At 42.3% G+C, this 22,895-nt stretch overlaps 1 protein-coding gene across 2 annotated transcripts in view; it reads left to right on the top strand.

Annotated features, from left to right (window-relative positions):
* parp14rs1 (poly(ADP-ribose) polymerase family member 14-related sequence 1) overlaps positions 1 to 22,895 on the top strand; it is a 34,411-nt gene that overhangs the window by 10,489 nt on the left and 1,027 nt on the right. For both annotated transcript variants that reach the window (XM_056579223.1, XM_056579224.1), the window contains exons 5-15: positions 1,008 to 3,211; positions 3,344 to 3,571; positions 3,687 to 3,902; positions 4,047 to 4,119; positions 5,218 to 5,364; positions 5,526 to 5,588; positions 19,159 to 19,335; positions 19,594 to 19,797; positions 21,421 to 22,029; positions 22,176 to 22,321; positions 22,499 to 22,673. In XM_056579223.1, coding sequence (XP_056435198.1) covers positions 1,008 to 3,211; positions 3,344 to 3,571; positions 3,687 to 3,902; positions 4,047 to 4,119; positions 5,218 to 5,364; positions 5,526 to 5,588; positions 19,159 to 19,335; positions 19,594 to 19,797; positions 21,421 to 22,029; positions 22,176 to 22,321; positions 22,499 to 22,673 — 4,242 coding nt within the window. The remainder of the gene's footprint in view (positions 1 to 1,007; positions 3,212 to 3,343; positions 3,572 to 3,686; positions 3,903 to 4,046; positions 4,120 to 5,217; positions 5,365 to 5,525; positions 5,589 to 19,158; positions 19,336 to 19,593; positions 19,798 to 21,420; positions 22,030 to 22,175; positions 22,322 to 22,498; positions 22,674 to 22,895) is intronic.

Genomic DNA, 22,895 nt, shown 5'->3' with positions numbered 1-22,895 from the left:
CGTCGTCCGTTGCCTGGCAACGGACGATCACGTTGAATGACGAGGTAAGGATCAAGAACATTTGCGAACTCGTTCATTGAGCGCGACAAGACAGATAACACTTATTTTACAAATTACATTTATTAGCGTTCCTAACTTTATATTTGTATTGTATTGTATTGTATTTATCTATTTCCCTACACAGTAATAGCTAAATGTTATGGGGATAACGTGAATAATAATAATAACACCGGCACCGACGTATCGAAACTTAAATCAGCGTAGGCTCACACTGGTGTGAGGGGAAGACCATCGTTATCGTTTTTAAGAAAAAAATATTTTTTTTTCAAAGTGATAAATTATTATAAATAATAATTATTATAAAATGATTATAAAGTTGCCCCTCCCCGATAGTATCGACTATCGGCGATCGCTAGAGGGCGCTATCGGACGATGGAAGCTTGTAGACGATTGATGATTTCCTAGATTCAGTGTAATGATTTTTCAACGTTCAGCTTCAGCAGTGTAGCGGAGCATTTCAGCGTCAGCATTCACACCGCAATACCTTCAGGGATTGCAATTCTCATAGTCAAATATAAATGTGAAATTTGAAAACTTAAAAACATATTCAAACAAAGGTTCAGATAAAAAGCATTTCAGTAATTTTATCACTAGTGGATGGGATTCATTTTTTGTTTAAATAATTGTTTCATTTTAAAGTGACATCTAAGTGCACAAATCAAACATTGTATTGAAATTGGTATCTAAAATCCTGTAAATTAAATGGTATTGTATCTAAGTTCAGTATTATTATATCGTTACATCCCTAATACATACATATATATATATATTTATATATATATAAATATCTATTTATAGATAAATATATTTACATATATAGTGGCAGATACTATAGTCATATTTTATAATGGTAGTCTATTTAATTATATAATTTGTTGAATCAGTTGAATCTTTATTTCATATCATCAAGTGTATGTGAAGTTAAAATAATGTCTTTACCTCACTAGCTGTTCAAGGGATAATCAAGAAGGAACATTGCATCGGGAAGAAATGGGTCAAAGTTTTTCCATTTTACGACTCCTTGGGAACGGCTCTTTATGGCAAAGACCGACCCACACCAAAACTACCCGCTGCCTTCTCTCAAAGCATATATTCCTCGCTCTTGAAGTACCTCCACCAGAATCAGGAAGCAGCAGAGATGGTTTGCGGTCACTTGTCAGCACTCTTCTGCAAGGTAGACCTCCTACCCTCATCTGTGAGTTTCAGCCCTCTTCCAGCACTGCTCGAGCAGAAAGATGTTAAAGCCAAAGACATCAAACAGTGGAAACAATCAGTGGAGCAGGCCTTCACACAGGTCTTGTCCAGGTTCAAAACTCTGAAGCTTCAGCCTCCATTATCAGCATGGGAAGAGTGTGAAGCGCAGGTCAGAGAGATTGTTTTAGACAAGACCGTGGAAATCATCGCTGAGGAAGCTGATGGTACATTGTCAGTGGTCGGCCTTGTGGACGATGTGACCAGACTAGAGCCCACATTGAATGACCTCTTGACCAGGATTGAGAAAAGGTTACTGAGGGAGAATTCAAGTATTACACAGGAATTTAAGATATCCAAAGTTATGTTTCACTTACTCTGTCAAGATGGCCTAGTTGACCAATTGGAAGGTTTTTACCCAGAACTGGAAATATCATTTCAAGATAAAATGATCTTAAATGGTTTTCAACAGGAGGTTAACAGAGCAGTTAATCTGGTTTTTAACAGAGTGATGGCGGTAAAACGGCAGAAGCTCGAGTTGGACAACGCCCTTTTCCAGTTTTTGAAGGATAACGATGAGGAAGAGCTGACAAAAATTGTCTTCACATCTAATGGAATTCATGCAGCAGTTGAGAAAGATGATACAAGCCTGAGCATCATTGCTGTTTCAGACAACGTTCTGAGAAAGGCTGAAGATCAACTGAAACAAGTGCTGACCTCTAAGTACATTGATACTAGTGATAGTTATGTATTGAAGAAGCCGGAGTGGCAAAACCTCGTCAAATGTTTGGAAGAAGGCAACAATACAACCTCGAAGAAGATTGTTATTACAACATCCAGTAATCATCAATTAGAGAGAGTAACAGTAGTTGGCTACAAGGATAGTGTAATACCAGCTTTCAAAGAAATTAAGGAGCACCTCCACAAGTATTCCCAAGTTTTTGAAACTCATAGGGTCAAGTCTGACACTATTGTCAGTTATATTACAACTCAAAACAATACCTGGTATGAAAAAGGGAAGGACAAAGTGGAAATTTATTTTGAGAAGGAGGCTGTTAACTTCAGAGGTCCTAGAGAAGATGTCATGAATTGTAAAAGCATCCTAGTTTCCATGATCTCTAAAGTTTGCTTTGAGGAATATCAACTCCCCCAGCCTGGGGCAAAGGAATTTTTTCAAGAAGAAAAAGATATGTATGTTTCTACATTAAAGAAGGAAACCGGTTGCTTAGTCCAGTTGGTGGAGGCTAGTGGACAAAATGACCTGCTACGCTCCAGGCCCATACACAATCTTCAAACACCGGACGGCATTGATATAGTTGTTAGTAAAGCTGATCTATGTAGCTACCCAGTAGATGCCGTGGTAATCAATTCGAATAAGAGCTTGAAACTTCATGGAGGTATTGGAGGAGCATTTGTGGCTGCCGCTGGCTCTTGCTTGCAGGAGGAGTGTGATAAAATCCAAATCCAGGGAGGGGAGCTGAAGCCAGGAGACAGTGTAATTACTGGTGCAGGGGGTCGGCTCCAATGCAAAAAAGTAATCCACGTGGTGGGGCCCCAGTATGATCCATCTAACCACCAGAGGACAGTGGGGCAGCTGAGAAGAGCTGTTAAAGGAAGTCTAGAACTTGCTGAGATGAGTGGCTGTCAATCTCTGGCCATCTCTGCCATCAGTGCCAACATGGGGTTCCCAATAGACCTGTGTGCCGACACCATCATCAAAGTGATGAAGGAACATTGTGAGGACCACTTTGGTCAAAACCCCCTGAAGCAGATCCATTTTGTGAGCTTGGATGACCATGCAGTTCAAGCTTTTGAGAAAGCTGTGAGAGACAAGTTTGGAAACCAAGGAAGAATTGGTTCTCGACAGAGTGTTCCTGACAAACAAAATAACAACTCTTCCAAACCACTGGGGACCGATGTAGGAATGAGGATACAATTAGGGAATATTGAAGATGCTAAGGTAATTATTTATTTAATATATTAATAGAAAAAGCCAATTCATACAAGTATTTATATATAAGTACAATTGAGACAATGAAGTAAACATACTAGGAAACCTTGAATAGATAACATTCTGTTTTCATATTTTCAGACCCAGGTGGTTGTGAATGTTGTGGGAAAAGAGCTTGATCTGGAAAATGGAGCCGTTTCCAAAGCTATTCTCAGTGCAGCTGGACCAAAACTTCAGTATTTGGTCAATGAACAGAGGAAAACAGGAGACATTGGTGATGTTATCGTTACGGACGGTTGCAAACTGAAAAGCAACTGTGTTTTTCATGCTGTAGTCCCTGCTTGGGACAAGCAGGGCAACGCTCTCAAGGTAACTCATTGAACAGTGGTGATTCATATTTATTTACAGATTTTATTGAGTGAACCCCACTTTCTTTTGGATAATTGATTGAGAAGTGAAAAGTCATCTGTGGTATATCCTACAGATAATGAGAGGGATTGTTGCAGACTGCTTGAACAAGGCAGAGAAACATGGTCTTACCTCCATATCCTTCCCTGCCATTGGAACTGGAAACCTGGGCTTCCCCAAAGACCGTGCAGCATCTGTAATGATGGAGGAAGTCTCAAAGTTTTACAAACAGCCACGGTGCTTGAAGACGGTGGTCATTGTCCTCTATCCGAAAGACCAAGAGACCATCCAGGTACAAAAATATTTACATTAACACATGTGAATCAGGATTTAAAAAATAGTGGTAAGCCTATGCTACGCAATATATTTGAGTTGATTTGCTTTTGGAATGTCATGATGAGTCATTGATGGCAGAACCTTTTGTGTTAACCTGCAGGTTTTCACAGATGCATTCAACAAACAGCTCCCGACAACAACAAATGTTCCAGCCCCTACCAAGTCTAAGTCAAGTAATGTCATTTTGTATTGTCATCATAATACCAAGACTCAATTCACGTCTCTCGTTTAGTTAACTATTTTTAACAGCTCATCTTCTCATTTCAAGTCTCACTAGCCGCGTTTACATGGCACATCTGATCCGCATAGATTTCTATGCGGCATAGATCTGTTCCTAAAATGTGTTCCGAATGTACTGTATACATGGCAGTAAGAAAAAGTGTCCGTTATGTCTCTCGCGCACACCTGACACATCTCTGGACCGGCGGCGACATAATGGATGTCTTATCACTATCGGGGATTTTAAATTTGTTTTTAATGAAAGCACAGCAGGAGAGAGCTTTTCTCTGCCTGCTCCTTCAATGAAGAAGGAGCAGGACAGCGCAGCAACGTAAATTTCTCGTCAGATCTTTATATTTACCCTAAGCTCCGCCACAAACAAGAGGAATTTGGATGCGAGTCCGCAGCCAAGACTGGTGGGAGAGAGTGGTCTTACGGGAATTTAGTGACCAGGAATCCTCGAAGGTCCAATTGCGCACTACTGCAGATGCCATCTCTCTAAGTTAAGAAGTATTTTAACGTTCAGCCTGCAGTAGTAGCCTACTCATTTACAGTTATTTCGGACACGCGCGGACACGTCATCAATAAACACACATGTCCCGTCGCTAAGCAACCGGACACGCTTACCGGACTACTTTTACGGAGTGATAACAAAGACGTGAATCAGGCAATAAATCCACTTTCCTTGACAGCAGTGAAGTTCGGTGTGCTTAAAAGTACCGACGGAGCTCAGTGGACCAATGGCGAACTACTGCGGCTGCTCTAAGTTAAACCCCAATCTATTCGGAATAAGTGTATACATGGCGATTAAAACGGACTACACCACCACTTCTATTCGTCATAGAATCTATGCCGAACAGATAATTGTATTCCGAATGAGGCGTATACATGATCATTTTCTGTTCCGCATAGAAATCTATGCGGAACAGATGTGTCCATGTAAACGCGGCTACTGTGTCTTATTTGTTAGATCGAGGTGTTTTCTCTGCATGTGCATTTTAACCTGCTCAAGATTGTTTATCTCGTTCATAGTGATTGTTTTGTGTCACAAGGTCTCTTCTCCAAAGTCACCTCAGCTTCGGGGCGGCATGAGATTACAATCGGACATGTTAGAGTACAGGTTGTGTCGGGGGACATCACCAAGGAGAAAACTGATGTCATCGTCAACTCTTCCAACGAATCATTCACCCTCAAGTCAGGTAAATAATACGCAGTGTCAGGAGGAATGCTTGAGTAAAATAATATACTTAATCTTATTACAATGATTAACAATTCCTCATGTATAACATGTAGTTATACAGACATAAAAATGGATGGAGATTGGTATCTTTTAATATCTTGTGTCTTTCTCATCACCCAGGAGTGTCCAAGGCAATTCTGGACGCAGCTGGTCCAACTGTAGAAAATGAATGTAATAAACTAGGTAAGGACCATTCAAATTCACCAAGCCTTTGAATATATTTTTTATATGTTTTAGGTTTCACCTTAAAATCTGAGAAGTGGGGCGTGATGATTCACTCAGCTCACGATTCAATACGATACACAATATTGGGTTCACGATTCAATATTATAACGATATTTTAAACAAAACTTGATTGAAGCAAATGTATGACTGAAAAGATATTGCTGTTTATTTTAAAGACACAAAATATGCAGAACAATGCCATTTGCCCTATATTTCAATTTATTATGAAATTGTAAACAAGATTTGTTATAGTAATATGGTATAGGCAAATCATCTGGCCACAAGTGTCAATAAACAAAAGGTTTTTCTTATGCCGCTTTTCCATCGACAGTTACCATGTCAACCCGCCTCGACTCGCCTCGACCGGGCCACCCAATCTGATACCTGGTCGATTTTTAGTCTCACCTCCGTCAAGGTTCCATGAGGGCTGAACCGGTAGTTTTGTGGGACGTAAACAGGCTGCTGCTTGCCTATATCATATCCCCCCAAGATGAGACAGTTGTCACAGAAAGCGATATGTACGATTTCTTCTGACGAAAAGAGGGTTTATAGTTTATAGCAGTGTTTATTATCATATCATCACAAGATGAGCAACTTGTCACGGCAAGCGATGTTACAATTTATAGGCAACCCACAACGTAAGATATCCCATTCACGACAATGAACTACGAAGGGCACAAAAATACGTAATAGTTTACAAGTCATACATGTATGCATGATGTTACCCCAGGGCTCCAGACTGCGACCAAATGGTCGCATTTTGCGACCAAAATGTGAGAATTGCAACTGAATTTTACGTCTTTTTACCAGTTTTTACCAGTAAATTTGCCCTTTTTTATTTCTTCGTTTGTACACGTTAAACAGGGAAGGGGAGCTTCAACGAATCCTGAATCTGTAGCAGGCCAGTGTGAGAAGGATAGGGAATGGCCACTGTTATTGGGTAATATGTGGAGGGAGAGGATCCTAGAGATTATATATCGAGCGAGTGTAAACGTCCTGAGTCTGAGAAGGAGAAATATTTCACAACCTGCTACGTGTGTTTGAACAATTTGAAAATTATTGATTCGTTCTTCCGACCTGCGGCTAGTGCGCCAGAGTCCTGCACGGGTCTTATTTTGCAAACCCGCACCCGCCCGTACCCGCAATACCGCATCCGACCCGTGTTCTGACAGTAGAGCGAATTACATTCCGCACCCGACCCGCTATAAATTGTCTCTCCACTATTAAAAGAGCTACAACACATGATAACAATTTACGGAAATCACGGAAGTGACTTCATTCATTGCTTCACTGCACAGGTCATAAATACTTGAACGATAGCAATGCTATACTTGGCCATGTTCACAAGTCCACCCTCCAAGTCCAGGTTTTATCTAAGGCCTTAAAATGTTGGCAACCATTGAAAATAATATAAATACACATTTGTATGTCAGTAGATCAAATTGGTAGTTTAATTATTGCATTATTTTATTGTCATATTTGTTTTGATACTACAATATGCTCCCACTGAATGATATAAGCCACTGGCTTCATTAGGCCTGGCTGTCCGCCTTATTTGTGATTGAGAGAGAGAGAGAGAGAGAGAGAGAGAGAGAGAGAGAGAGAGAGAGAGAGAGAGAGAGAGCACTTTAACCTACCCTGTCCTCGCGCTAGATTGCATGAACTGTATCGGTAGATTCTGTTTTTTTTCAAAAAACAATTGAGAATCGATAGACAAAATTATAACTTTCAATGTAATGTCGTGCCAGAGTTTATATCAAAGCAAGATAGTTTGTTAATTTAAAAAATGGTGGTGTCACGACTGTAAAAGATTAGGCTGGGTTGTTTAATCTGCAGTTTGATTCTTGACAATGTCCATGTGAGATGTTAATCAGCCGTGATTATTGTTCAACTCACCTCCTCTCGCGGTGCAGAAGCCATTATTCCAAACAAATGTTTAGAAGCTCCCATAGCTGTATCTTTGTTTTATTCATCCTAGGGAAACACATAAGAACTGCCCTGGCCAGGTTCCTCCAATAGTGCCCATAAACGACCCAAAAGATCAGATTCTGTGTTTACACGTCACTGCCCATGCGCAGGAACTAAGAGACTGAAGCGGGCAAGAAGAATTCTGAGCAACTGTAGTGACTGAGTTATAGTCAGTGCGGTTATTCTGAACGCTGAATCCCGAGCTTTCAAATCATTACAGCAAACAAACCCTCCAACACTTATCCTTGCATCTTATTGAAGTATTGCTTTGTATTCAGAATTATCACTGCCTATAACGTAGGCAATATCTTCACGCATAATTCAAACTGCTCGCTTCAGTCTCTAAGTCTGTGAGCATGCACAGTGGCGTGTACACACAGGACCAAAGCTTGTGTATGTTTGTTTTGGGAAACATTGGCAGAAGCTACCTATGTTTCCTATGCACTTACCTGGTTTGGTGAGTAATGACTACCTATGGTAGCTGCTAAACACTCGTTTTGGATATTATGGATGTCATTGATGGTCAGCGGCCCAATGTCAGAGGAGGTGAGTTGAACAAAAATCTTGGCTTATTTACATCTTGACATAAACCATGTCATAATTCACCTGGGCCCTGTACCACGAAGCTCGCTTAGAGGGTTAGCGAGGTATGTTGAGCTCCAAGCCTGGGTTAGTTGTACCACGAAAGTCAATCTCTTTTAGCGTCGCTGTATCACCATGGTGACTTATGCTCGCAACCAAACCTGGTAGGGAGCAGTTTTTCGGCTTAGTCTAGCCGGAGATCGGCTACTTAAATCGGCTTGCGCAGCTTCCTAGCCCCTTCTCTGACAATGGCGTCACCATTTGTGGGTGTTCCCGTGGACCCCGGCACACTTCTCGTACAGGCGTCTCTCTATGGAAAGCCAAGAAGGCCACAATCCGGCCCTAGAATGGCGCGGTAAAAGTGCAAAACCGCACGGAATCCGTACGGAAACCGTACGGAAACCGAACGGTTTGGCAAGAATTCCGTACGGAATCCGTATGGATTCCGTACGGTTTCCGTACGGATTCCGTACGGTTTTGAATGACTAATAGCCGCGGCTATTAGTCATTCACTCCGGCTATTAGTCATTCACTCCGGCTATTAGTTATTCACTCCGGCTATTAGGTATGCAGAACGAGCCCCTCCCTCTTCTTTGCTTGACCACTAAGTTTGAAGGCTGTCTAACCAATCAGAGCTGCAGTGCCTCCATGTTTCGCTGTAACATAAAGCTGTGTTGTCTTTACTAGTTTCACTACAATGTAATGACCACCATTAGCTAGTGGAAAATACATTTGTGTCTAGTACAGTGATATATTTGTATATGTTAGGCTATATATTGAGATGGCAGTGTGCGAAATACCCGACAATATTCGGGGATGTCCTCATCCCCAGATTGTTCTCGATATGCAGTAGCCAGCTAGGCCATAACATTGCATAACATGAACATGAACTGAATAAATGCCAGGTATATAGCATATCGGAGACGGGCACACAATCAGTGCATTTGCAAATGAGAGCCTGCAGTATGACCGATCTTGTGACATGTGGTCGGAGAGTCGTGTGTGTGTGTGTGTGTGTGTGTGTGTGTGTATAACAAATATAATATAATATAACAAATATATCACTGTACTAGACACAAATGTATTTTCCACTAGCTAATGGTGGTCATTACATTGTAGTGAAACTAGTAAAGACAACACAGCTTTATGTTACAGCGAAACATGGAGGCACTGCAGCTCTGATTGGTTAGACAGCCTTCAAACTTAGTGGTCAAGCAAAGAAGAGGGAGGGGCTCGTTCTGCATACCTAATAGCCGGAGTGAATAACTAATAGCCGGAGTGAATGACTAATAGCCGGAGTGAATGACTAATAGCCGCGGCTATTAGTCATTCAAAACCGTAGGGAATCCGTACGGAAACCGTACGGATTCCCTACGGATTCCGTACGGAATTCTTGCCAAACCGTTCGGAATCCGTACGGATTCCGTGCGGTTTTGCACTTTTACCGCGCCATTCTAGGGCCGGATTGTGGCCTTCTTGGCTTTCCATATCTCTCCGGTATGGAAAGCCATTCAAAACCGTACGGAATCCGTACGGAAACCGTACGGAATCCATACGGTTTCCGTACGGAATCCGTACGGAATTCTTGCCAAACCGTACGGAAACCGTACGGATTCCGTACGGATTCCGTGCGGTTTTGCACTTTTGCCGCGCCATTCTAGGGCCGGATTGTGGCCTTCTTGGCTTTCCATTCTCCGGAGACAGAGGGTTTTACGGGACAGAACCGATCCCTTGGCATTGTCTGACGATATCCAGATTTCAGACTTTATTGTCATTGTGCAAACAACGAAATTGGGGTTCTTCATGAGAGATACAGATTCTCATCAGAGGGTGTTCGTTATTTGATCGTCCTTTTGGACCTTATGTGGACAATGATTACTGTCGCGCATTGTGTCTCCGTAACAGTGTGCTAGAGTGGAGGTAGCACGTCAGTCTTGAATTTCTGCGCGGGGGGTTTGACTCCCAAGTGATGCAAATTTATGTGAAGCTTAAAAAGTCCTAATTCTCATGCATATGGAATACTTATTCACTAAAGCTTATGGAATTATATTTTTGTGCTTATTTCGAACTTGAACCCATATTTTCAAGGCCGTGCTGGCACCACATCTATGGGGGTAAAATGCATGATGATAGACCGGTGAAATTGAACCCCGGTCGCTGGCGTTCGGGTTTTATACCAATCCATTACGCTAGAGCCGCTACCTCTCAGCGGTCGAAAACATGCCATACATTTCTTAAATAGGGTGTATTTAAAGGGAATTCCCTAAATGATAGAATGAGGCAGGATGGACGTTGCTTATATGCATTTTTAAATCATCATTCTATTTGGATTAATGGCGAACAATTCTGCATTTGGCATAGTTATTTTACAGCCAATATGCAGTATATTTTCACTTATACGCATATAGACTGCTTGATCTATCGTAAAGGTGAGAAAAATGACGCAAAAAACACCCCTTTCACGTGAACGCGCACTGAACCTAAAGCGGAAAACCTGGTTCAACTAATTGAATCTAAAGTGAGCTTCGTGGTACCATTTAACTCTGATTGCGAGTTGCGGCTCTGTCGAGCCAGGTTTTCCCAAGAAAGCCTGGGTATGTTCAGCGAGCTTCGTGGTATAGGGCACTGGGGTATTTTTGCATATTCTCGAAGAAAGTTGTCCAATCCCGGGTTGCTTTAACTCACTTCATTTATTATAAAGTCGTCGGCATGTTTCGGCATGGTAAGTGAAGTTATACGGAGGGAATTGTAGCTAAAGAGTGGAACACGTGTGAGAGATAATAACTCTGGCTACTATGGGCCACGGGCAGAGGCCCGTGACCCTTCGCGGGTGTCGCTGAAAATCTCTGGTCTCTTCACACTGGGTGCACAGGTAAGAGACCGTCAAGTGGGCGTGGCCTAGTGGGCGTTGCCAGGGTGCCGTACTGGCTTCGGCTTCTTCGTATATATAAAAGCGCTGCTATCTGTGGCTGGAGCAGCCTCCAATAAGGTCTTGCTCCCCTTGTGGCTATGTATGGTATTTACGGCTAATATGTTTGGTCCTGCATCATTGGGTCTATGTGTGGGTAGCTTAGATTCTTAAAATACGTAACAATCAACTTGGTCATCTTAGATGACCATACAATAATATTTTAAATCATAAACACCATTTACCACACCGAAAACATAGTCAAATTAGGATCAATCATCAACACCATCAACCGTGTGGAAAACTCTTGAATAGAGGGAAAAACCACAACGCGCTCATAATACTGAACGGCATTCACCTTGTGGGTCTCATTGGGAATACAGGTCATTATTTAACAATACAACAATGAACATAAATCTTGTTATCATACAATCACATGGCCAAACATCACACAAACAAAACTATTCATAGAAATCCTGAGCTAATACTTTTGGTTATGTGCTACAAGGCCATACAATTTTCATCATGTGCAAAAGTAAAGTAAAAATTGGTAGTCATAATACAATTTAAAAATTTCAAAATGATTGATAAGCTAACATGGATTTGGGGGGTTCAGGTGATCTTCGTGTATTGGTGCGCCGGTTCATGTGGGTGGTTTGGGCATGGATTTGGGGGGTTCAGGTGATCTTCGTGTATTGGTGCGCCGGTTCATGTGGGTGGTTTTGGGCTTGTTATTATCGTAGTCATTGTTTTTTTCTGTCGCCGTCGGGCCTGTAATTCATGAACCCAAGACTCGTCCCTCCTTGTCAAGGGCTCAACTCAGAGAGGTTACTCCTACATCGTGGGAGCCTCCAAACAGGTTCTCCGTCGTCGTCGTGTCAGTAACAGGTGGCCTGTAAAACAATCGTCTCAAGGAAGATCAACAGTACCATTATCAATGCAGCGATTCAGAAATAACGGGTTGCACTCGCAACACTACACAATAGCAAACACAACTCGTATGGTTGTTTTAAAATGTGTTATTCAAGTAAATCCGGGATATTGATTATCTTAAATACAGTCGATTCTACTACAATAGTATAGGTGTGACTATTCTAGATATTACAGCTGGATAGGGTCGGGCCCCTCAGGTAATGTAAGCCTGAATGGCACTTGGCACTTCTGTAGCGCCCACTGCTGTGGTGATCAGCAGATGCAGTAGCCCTCGTGCGCAGGGAATACAACGGCAGCCGGTGACAATTAACACGGTCTCTGCATTTATTCCCGCGACGGGCACTTACTGGATTCTGCCTTTCCACCTCCCAAACATATTCTCCATCCATCCTGTGAAAGGGTCATTAATGCCGGAGTTCTCTGCCAATTCTAACCTGAGGGATTGTAATCATACCAGCGCCCTGGCCACCAACCCATCCGGAGCGATTCAAATCCTGCTGTTATTTGATCTCCTCATGTGACTGTTAGTCCTTGCTCGGCGGTGGTAGTTTGTAGGCTCCGGGTGTGTCTGCATCTGGAACTTTTTGCTTCTATTGCAGAAATACAAACTCATGTACAGCAGTTAGTTGTTCAAAAACATATTTCCATGAATTCTAATTTTAATTGTTTTACAGTATCTACTTTGGTTTAATTTCACACTACATCCCTCCTTGCGCATTGCTTCAGCCATGTGCATTGAATGACAACCAAAGCTAACCACGCCGTAGTGCAACCAAGTTGCTATAACCAAAAAGATGTAAAAGGGAAATAACAATGTTAAAATTTGCATGTTCAATATCACTTCTGTGTTAACCGTATCTCATAATAACAGTTACCTTCATCATACTACCCGATTGTCCTACACTAACTATGTATATTGGATGACCTAATCTTCATTTATTCTACCTATTGCTCGCATTTGATGTTGTCCACACTTTGATTCACTCCTATGTACATCGCATACCACATCAAACGTGCATACGCCTTATTCTCTGCACAACATCCTATTGCGCCACTTTCTGCATACCACATCAAACGTGAATATGTCTTAGCAAAGTGAAGTAAAGTAAAACTCAGTTTTATCTTTACTTATTTTATAGCTACACATGTCCCGGACACGTTCATTACTATTTCCAAAACAGTTTTTTTAGCTACGCAGGTCCCAGACCTAACTATACCATTACATGAACATTATTTATTATTATAATTATCTAGTTTTTTGTTGGTCAACATCAAATCGATACATTAATTCAACCTTCTGACTTACCGACCTACCCGATTTCTCCCCGTGTGAGCCCGCGAATGACAACTCTCCCGGGGCCTCCCCATGAGCCCCACCGTTACCACCTCAGAACACTGCAGGAACGATTAGTCGATTAACGTGTGGCCCGGAGGCTCCCAGGAAGTGCCACAATCCTACGTCTTGACACCTGGTGAACCTTCAGCGAGGTCAATCAAAACCGTCTAAACTAGTTAGAATAAAGAGTCATTCAAACTTACAACAATTATGCACATCTGGGTATTAAATATATGGTGATATTCTACAAACTAAACAAAAACTGAACCTAAAAGAAAAATTCAGAAGTTATCGGATGAAACAAATGTTATTGTAATTGAACTACAGCAGTTGAGCTAACTCCCGCCTTGTGCACCGGTTAAAACCATGTGCATCATTTATTAATTAAACATATTATTTTAGCAGTTGAACCCCGTGTCTATTTGAACCATCTTGGTTCCCTAATCAATGTGCATGACACAACCCGTGTGTATTGCACTCCTGTTTTGATACACAAAACGCATGTTGAATAGACAGAAGGGCTTAGCTACCTGAAAAACATAATGTCTGAGTGTTAGGCATTCGTTACTGCATATACTGCTATTTCCTGAAGAGAGAGAGAGAGAATATTAAGATCAATGCACACAAACACAGGTTGCAAAGGCTAAATTTACATCCTGGTTCCAACACATGGCTAGGTGTGAGGGTTTGAGGGTTTGAGGGGGCAAGGGGCAATTTAACTAACAATAGAGAGGCGAGTTGCCTTCTCTAAGCAATATGAATAAGGAAGGGTAGGGGAAGAGAATGTTTGCAGGGACAAAGGGTGGGGAGGGGGGGATCTGACGACCGGACCTGTGGACAGGGGGATGGGGGGGGGGGGGGGGGTCTGACTACTGGACCTGTGAAGACTGGGACAAAGGGAGTGGGGGGGGGTTTCACGAGCGAAAGAGAGGAAGAGGGAGAGAGGAAGAGGGAGAGAGAATGTAACACCGTAGTTGGGCTCCCCGCTGCTCTTGGTCTCTGCAAGACCCAAGATGGCGGACGTCTGGACAAAGGAAACCCACGTCACGAAGACGCGCCGTCTCTTTAACACCACGTGGTTACACTCTACGGCTGCGTTCTATACTAATCAAAATTGCACATTAGACTTAACTGAACCGGGAGGAATCAATCCAATTTGAACTCCTTGGCCAAGCCTCCGTTTTAATATGCAACTAAGCTAGATTAACGTTAAAAACCTGACCTTTCCTCCCCCCACCGCAAAGAGTTTGGAAGTTTATGGTCGGTAATAAATATACCTTATGGTGGCCCGGCTTAAATTCGAGACATTCACCAATTACCTTATGATGATCTCTGCTTAACTTCGAGACATTCATCATATAACACAAAAACCACCTACCACGTGGTACAGACAGACACAGAGACAGAGACAGACATAACACACCGGGGGTCCCTTTGTGCAGGCTACCATTGCCTTATCAAACAGCCAGGAGCGCCCAAGTAAACAGAGGGATGGGGAGAGGGGGGGAGGGGTACTCGTGTGTAGGGGGCCTGGAGGGGGGGCGGTGGGGACTTCACGTGTGTAGGGGGTCAGGGGTCTTTTACCTTAATAATTCATTGTCTTTAATAACAAAATACCAACAGACTTGAATGTAAAATGTCTTGTTAAGTCGAGGTCTAGGCCTCTGGAGCAGAACGACCGGAGGGTGGCTAAAACAAACTTACACCTAAATGTTGTTATAACCCATCCTATTTCAGATTTAATCTTTAAGACAATGAGTTCTACTTACCTCAGACGTGTGTGGCCTGTTGAAGTTGTTTTAGCGTCGCGCCCGCCGGGATTTTTCGGGACTTCCTTCCAAACGTCGGGGTCACCATCTATTGCATATTCTCGAAGAAAGTTGTCCAATCCCGGGTTGCTTTAAACTCACTTCATTTATTATAAAGTCGTCGGCATGTTTCGGCATGGTAAGTGAAGCTATACGGAGGGAATTGTAGGAATCGTGTAGAACACGTGTGAGAGATAATAACTCTGGCTACTATGGGCCACGGGCAGAGGCCCGTGACCCTTCGCGGGTGTTGCTGAAAAATCTCTGGCGATCCCCACGTCATGTCCTCAGGTAGAGACCGCCAAGTGGGCGTGGCCTAGTGGGCGTGGCCGGGGTGCCGTACTGGCTTCGGCTTCTTCGTATATATATAAAAGCGCTGTTATCTGTGGCTGGAGCAGCCTCCAATAAGGTCTTGCTCCCCTTGTGGCTATGTATGGTATTTACGGCTAATATGTTTGGTCCTGCATCATTGGGTCTATGTGTGGGTAGCTTAGATTCTTAAAATACGTAACAGTATTAACAAACTGGCAAAGTCCTTTAAATCTCCTAGAAACGCCCCTGTTATTAGCAATACTAGATTTTTCGCACATGCGTTGCGCACACTCAACCTCTATTTCGGGAGGCTCAAGGAGGAGTGTAATATTACATTTGCGCAACAAAGTGTAGTCTTGTGGTGGGCTCTACAGACATAATTCCCCAAACTGTGTTATTGACATGTTTTAGTTCTGTGTTATAGGGTCACTGTCTCTTTAAGATCACGTGACTTATGTGTTGATATGCGTCGGTGCCATGTTTGAATTTAACGTTTTTTTAGAAGACAAAATGAACGATCCGCCGTTGCTTGTCGAGGTTAGAATTTGTCTCTTTACTTCTTTTACCACTATTTCTACAGTCTATAGACAGAACATATTACCTGGGAGAGTTTGTCGACGGCGGAGCCGTTATGTTTAAAAACAAAACGTCTTACCTGGGCCCTGTACCACGAAGCTCGCTTAGAGGGTTAGCGAGGTATGTTGAGCTCCAAGCCTGGGTTAGTTGTACCACGAAAGTCGATCTCTTTTAGCGTCGCTGTATCACCATGGTGACTTATGCTCGCAACCAAACCTGGTCGGGAGCAGTTTTTCGGCTTAGTCTAGCCGGAGATCGGCTACTTAAATCGGCGTGCGCAGCTTCCTATCCCCTCCTCCTGACAATGGCGTCACCATTGGTGGGTGTTCCCGTGGACCTCGGCGCACTTCTCGTACAGGCGTCTCTCCGGAGACAGAGGGTTTTACGGGACAGAACCGATCCCTTGGCATTGTCTGACGATATCCAGATTTCAGACTTTATTGTCATTGTGCAAACAACGAAATTGGGGTTCTTCATGAGAGATACAGATTCTCATCAGAGGGTGTTCGTTATTTGATCGTCCTTTTGGACCTTATGTAGACAATGCTTACTGTTGCGCAATGTGTCGCCGTGACAGAGTGCTAGAGTGGAGGTAGCGCGTCAGTCTTGAATTTCTGCGCGGGGGGTTCGACTCCCAAGTTACGCGAATTTATGTGAAGCTTAAGAAGTCCCAATTCTCATGCATATGGAATACTTATTCACTAAAGCTTATGGAATTATATTTTTGTGCTTATTTCGAACTTCAACCCATATTTTCAAGGCCGTGCTGGCACCACATCTATGGGGGTAAAATGCATGATGATAGACCGGCGAATTTGAACCCCGGTCGCTGGCGTTCGGGTCTTATACTAATCTACTACGATACAGCCGCTACCTCTTAGCGGTTGAAAACATGCGATCCATTTCTTACATAGGGTGTTTTAAAGTGAATTCCCTAAATGATAGAATAAGGCAGGATGGACGTTGATTATGCATTTTTAAATCATCATCATTCTATTTGGATTAATGGCGAACAATTCTGCATTTGGCATAGTTATTTTATAGACAATATGCAGAACCTTTTCACTTATACGCATGTAGACTGCTTGATCTATCGTAAAGGTGAGAAAAATGACGCAAAAAACGCCCCTTTCACGTGAACGCGCACTGAACCTAAAGCGGAAAACCTGGTCCAATAATTGAATCTAAAGTGAGCTTCGTGGTACCATTTAACTCTGATTGCGAGTTGCGGCTCTGTTGAGCCAGGTTTTCCCAAGAAAGCCTGGGTATGTTCCTCGAGCTTCGTGGTATAGGGCACTGGGCAAGTGTGTCGCTGCGGTGTGTGCGTATGTGTTCTTACCTGGGCATGTGTGTCGATGGCGGAGCAGTTTTGTTTAAAAACATAATGTTTTACCTGTGCGAGTGTCGCTGCGGTGTGTGCGCGTGCGTGTGTGTTCTAACCTTCGCTTGTGTCGATAGCGAAGCTGTTATGTTTAAAACCTAACATCTTAGCTCGGAGAGTGTGTCGAGTGTGCCTTTGTCACACGTACGGTGTGTGCGCTTGCGTGTGTGTCTGTGTGTGTGCGCTTCTCTGTATGTTTATGCGTGTGTGTGCAGTTTTTGTATGCGGTGTGTGTGCATGCTTGCGGTGCATGTATGCGTTTGCGTGTGCTGTGTCTGTGTGTGAGCTGCAGGCTGCTTGGCACATGCAAACATGATTAACTTGAATAACAGGTGCGACAGTCGGTGAAGAAATGTGTTGTTGAGACGAAAAAATGGTTTGCGATATTATTATTATTCTTTTCATACTTTATTTACGGACATAAGTTTGCACTTTAATAAATGAATAGACTAATGCCGCTTTTCCAGGTCAACTCGGCACGCCTTGGTTTGGTTCCAGGCACGTCGTTTTTCCATCGCAAAAAGTACCTCTTAAACATGGGCGGGTCGCATGGGTCGCATATCACGCATGTGCGAAACTGTGCATGCTTATCCACGAGAAACATAGCAGATAGGGCTACACAAAGGAACGCTCTACCTCTGGCACGGTCCACTGCGTATTCTTATGCGCTGATCCTGCAGTGTTCAATAATCAATCACTATTGTTTACTGAACGCTGATGTTAGTAATTAAAGTTGTCGGTTTCACGCCGAAAATGGAATCCCCGTCTGAAATCGCACCCCCTCTCTGCATGAACGCGCTTTCCCTCATTTCGTCTGTGCTTTCTAGGGTATAGGGCTCCAGACTAACTTTTAAGGAGCACCGTGGCCCCTAACTGAAAAATCTAGCGGGACAACCAGAAACTCTTGGGCCACACACCGTAAATCAACATGCCAATGTGATTTTCTCATTTTATCCCTGTATTACTAACAAATATTTTGATAATAGATGCAGAAATTACAATGTGCGGTTTCAAATTCAGTGTCACATTTTATTGAGTCTCATCTATACCAACTGTTTCCACTTTCCACGTGTGCGCGCATGTGTTCGATAAGCACAACCCATGACAGTTTCACGGGTTGTGCCGCTTGACAGGACGCTGCGCCTCATCTCTGTCTGCTCGCCTCTCCATTGAGAATGTAGCATGCACGTCAAACGCCTCCTGTGTGAAAACCCCTTTATGGCACATGAAGTCCTGACCGGGTTCTGGTACCCGACGGGTGACCCGCACAATTTGGATGAAACGGTTGAAAAATAATGTACTGTGTCGGATGCGGATGCGGGTCGGACGCAGGTTTTGCGATTGCGAGCAAGTTTTTCCTGTGCTGGATATGTTATTCAGGTGCGGAGGAGTCAACATAAACCGTCAACAGTGGATGATGTGGTTTTTTTGCACAGCAATCTAAAACACCACGCCAAACACCACATAGTGTAATTCCCCGGCGTCCATCTAATGTGTCTAATTTTCCTTCGGGTGCGGGTCGGGCGTCAATCTTTGTCCCTATATCTTTCTTTCTAAAGTTTCATTAATAAACACACACATTTTGGTTTCATACCCATTTTAACAAATAAACTTTTGAAATGTTTTGAGGTGAAGTTAAAACACAGTCAAAACACAATGATCACTGCAAATAATTTTTCTTCTTTACATTAATGCTAAATATTTAAATTATATTATATGAATAGGTGGACAGCCCAACACAGGAATGATATTGACTACGCCAGGAAACCTGATGTGTAAAAAGATACTCCACTTGGCCGGACGCAGCAACCCCCAGGATATCAAAGATACAATGAAAGATGCTCTTGTATTGGTTGAACGAAAACAATACACTTCTATCTCTTTTCCTGCTCTGGGTACAGGTGAGATGGAACTTGTCATTTGGTGCTTAGAGACCAGTTGTAGGTAATAAATAAAAATATTGTTGAGGTTGTTGAGTCTGATTACTATGCAATAGTATGTTCCACTCTAAGTAGTCTATTACTAATAATTATTACTACTACTACTTATATCATATCTCATTCCAGGATTTATTCCATGACCATGCCAACACCAATCAATTTTAAATGCTTGGGTTATTTCTGATGGCAAAATAACTAATATTGTGTCTAATTTTTAAGGTAAAGGTAATGCCCAGGCAGGGAAGGTGGCTGATGCCATGTTAGATGCAGTGGTGGACATGGTGTCACAGAGTGCTCCGGGTAGCCTGAAGGAGGTTCGCATCATCATATTCCAACAGGCCATGATGAAGGACTTCATCAGTAGAATGGAGAAGAAAGCAGGCTCGGACAAGCACAACATTTCGCTATTTGGAAAATTGAAAGGTAAGCAACTTAATAAGTATGCTTTGAAGCAGGGGTCTGCAACCTATGGCACACGTGTCAAGGCTGGTACGTACTCCAAATACAGGTATATGAATAATTATTTTGTGTGAGCATAATGTCTGATAATCCTTTACTGCAGTTGCCCATTTAAACCCTTTTGGGCAATTTTTCGTGGAGGCCAGGGGGGGGCAGTTATTTCCTTGAAGAGGGGTTCACCATGCCAAAGCAGTGGAACATGGTCATTATTATTACTGTATTGACTCAATTATAATAATCTTTTCCTGGAAATGCGTCTGAAATAGTGGGGTCTTCACTTTACCAACTCCATCTGGTTCTATGCTGCTTCCCTTTCCTGTGAGAGCCAGTTCTGAACAGTTAAGGTCTTTAGAGTGTTTTTGTTTGCTCTCTACTCTGTTGTGGATATGGGAGCAAGGTTTCAGGAGAATGACACAACTTGTTGTTCTCCCGAGACCTTGCTCGCACACCGCAACAGTAGCATACTTTAATAGACAGCTAATTGCCGTCACTGTGTATTGCCTAAATTCCACACACTTCCTATCGTACGAACGCGTGGATTCCTTTGATCATAGCAGAGGTTATTTTCCTGCAGTGCCGGTCTGGTGTATGTGTGCACCCCTCCACATCTCCCTCCTATTTATGGACAGTAGAGCTTCCTGGATGTTCTTATCATAATATCATTATTTTCAAATAAAATGATTTTCTTTATTTTGATCTTAATTTTTAATCTTTTTTTAATGAGTCATGAAAAAGGGGGGTTCCTCTTCTAGTCAAGGTTGTCTTTTATGGGGTCAATACGGCATTATGCAGTGCAGAGGTTTGTTGAAATGCCAAAGAGACTTAAAAACACAATCTTAAACAGAATTAACAAAGTGTATCTTTGTGCTCAAACTGAACCCTAACTGTCCATGATGAGCCCAATAAGAGCTCAGCGTCTGCGGTGTCATTCATTCCCTTTGGAGGGAGTGTTGGAGCTCAACCTAGTGTTGCCGCTGCCAACACTAAAATTACCGCCACTATTTACCCAATTCACCCTCGCACAAAGTACAATATTTAAAACTTTGACGGTTCTTCTTGGTAACAAATACTCCCATTTCAGTCTCATTTGTGGCCTGAGATAATGTGTAATTCCTCATGTTTAGATAGTTTGTTTATGAATAATTCATTAATAAAATATACAACGACTGAACTGAAAGAGGGGGAAAGATACAGTTAAATTAGCATATCCTATATTCAAATGTGTAAAATATGCGATAACAATCAGCATTGGAAAACCATGCATTTTTATTTATTATTGGCATAGGACATTAAAAGAACTGCTGACCCTTGTTCTAAAGTATATGAAGATTGGTCCAGGAGGAGTTTTCTAGGTGGATTTGTGTTATTTTAGAGTAAGATATTTATGGTGTATCTTACTTTCAATAGAGAATGTTTGAATATTTGCAAGATCATTGTCAACAGCTAAATTTTGTCATAAATCTGCATGAGAATTATTTTCTGGTAAAGTACATTTGCATATACAAAGAAGTGAAATGGTGAGGTTGGTGCATGAACAGTTTTCAAGTTAAAGCATTTTGACAGTTTTGTTTTTATTTCATGGTTTAGGCGGCATCTCAGCATTTTTAGGTGGAGGAAGGGAAGCCAAGCCACAAAAACATTATGACTTTTCCTCTCAAGATCGCAAAATTGAGCCGGCCCACTTCCACATATGTGGTAGTTCACAGGCTGAAGTAAACAAAGCGAAAACATGGATCAAGGATCTGATATCCAAGGAGCATACCAATAGCTCCATTAAAGACAGAGCGATTCTCAGTTTATCCGATTCAGATATCCAGCGCATTATGGACATTCAGAATACCATGAACGTTAGTGTGCAGATTGAACCTAACGATGCCTGTATCAACATAGAGGGGCTCACAAAATACATGTATAAGGCCAACAATGAAATACAGGAGATTTTGAAGAAAGTCAGAGATGAAGAAGAGATCAAGAAGATTCTAGAAACCGTTGACTGGCAGTACCAGCTTCAGGGGTTTCAATTCCAGAACTTTGACGACAACTCCAAATTCCTGCTTGAGCAAGCTCACCACAACCAGCAGCCTCATATAGATGTAGACATCCAGGGCCGAGTGCACAAGGTTGATGTGCCAAATAGAACTGCCACCGACAACCAAGGCAACAGCATTGATATCAGACGCCATGACTTGCTGAAAGGTATGTTTTTCTAGCTATTCAATGACCTGTGAGTTATTAATGGTTGGTAAAATGGAGGCTAGAGCAATGATATGAATTAAAAATGTATAATTTTGATTCTGAGATTGAATGCATATCCAAATTAATGAATGATTGTAACATTACAGATCAAGATGTTGTAAACTTGCCAAAGCACTGGGAAACAATGCCAAGCGGCACTTCATGTCAAAGTTTCACCGTCCTGCCCGAAACTCCGGAATATGATGAAGTACTACAACTCTTCAAGGCCACAGTCCAACGAAATGTTATTAAGGTACATTGAATTGGTGAAGGATAGACTTTACCTGAAGGGTCGCGATTTTTCCAAGTTAATAATGTTTAACTCCTACCTAGTACCTACCGTCAATTAATTAATTTCCAGAGTGAGAACAATAAAGCTATTAAATACAATACAACACAATACATTATATAATGTGTTTTCAACCATCAGATTGAAAGGATTCAGAATTCCTTTTTGTGGAAGAGTCTTCAACTTAAAAAGGCTGATATGGAAGCAAGAAACGGTCACCAGAACAACGAGAGGCAACTCTTCCATGGAGCCTGCTCAACCTCTATCCAAGATATCAACCGATACGGTTTCAACAGGAGTTACGCAGGAAAGAACGGTGAGATAAGACTTGACCATTTTATTGCAAGCACCACACTAGCTTCTTGTTTCTGAGGCAATAATTATGGCAACATATGTATGAAGTTATGCTAACACTCCCCAATGTCAAAGGAAAAGCACACTCTTAAAAATATATTTTAGATGAAAAGTGATTTTAGTAGATTACATAGAAGTGACACGGATAGATGGATTGATTTCTATCAATAGTCTAGCGTAAGCT

Source organism: Gadus chalcogrammus, chromosome 20 (assembly GCF_026213295.1).
Source record: "Gadus chalcogrammus isolate NIFS_2021 chromosome 20, NIFS_Gcha_1.0, whole genome shotgun sequence".
NCBI lineage: Eukaryota > Metazoa > Chordata > Actinopteri > Gadiformes > Gadidae > Gadus > Gadus chalcogrammus.
This window is presented reverse-complemented; position numbering and strand designations above follow the sequence as displayed.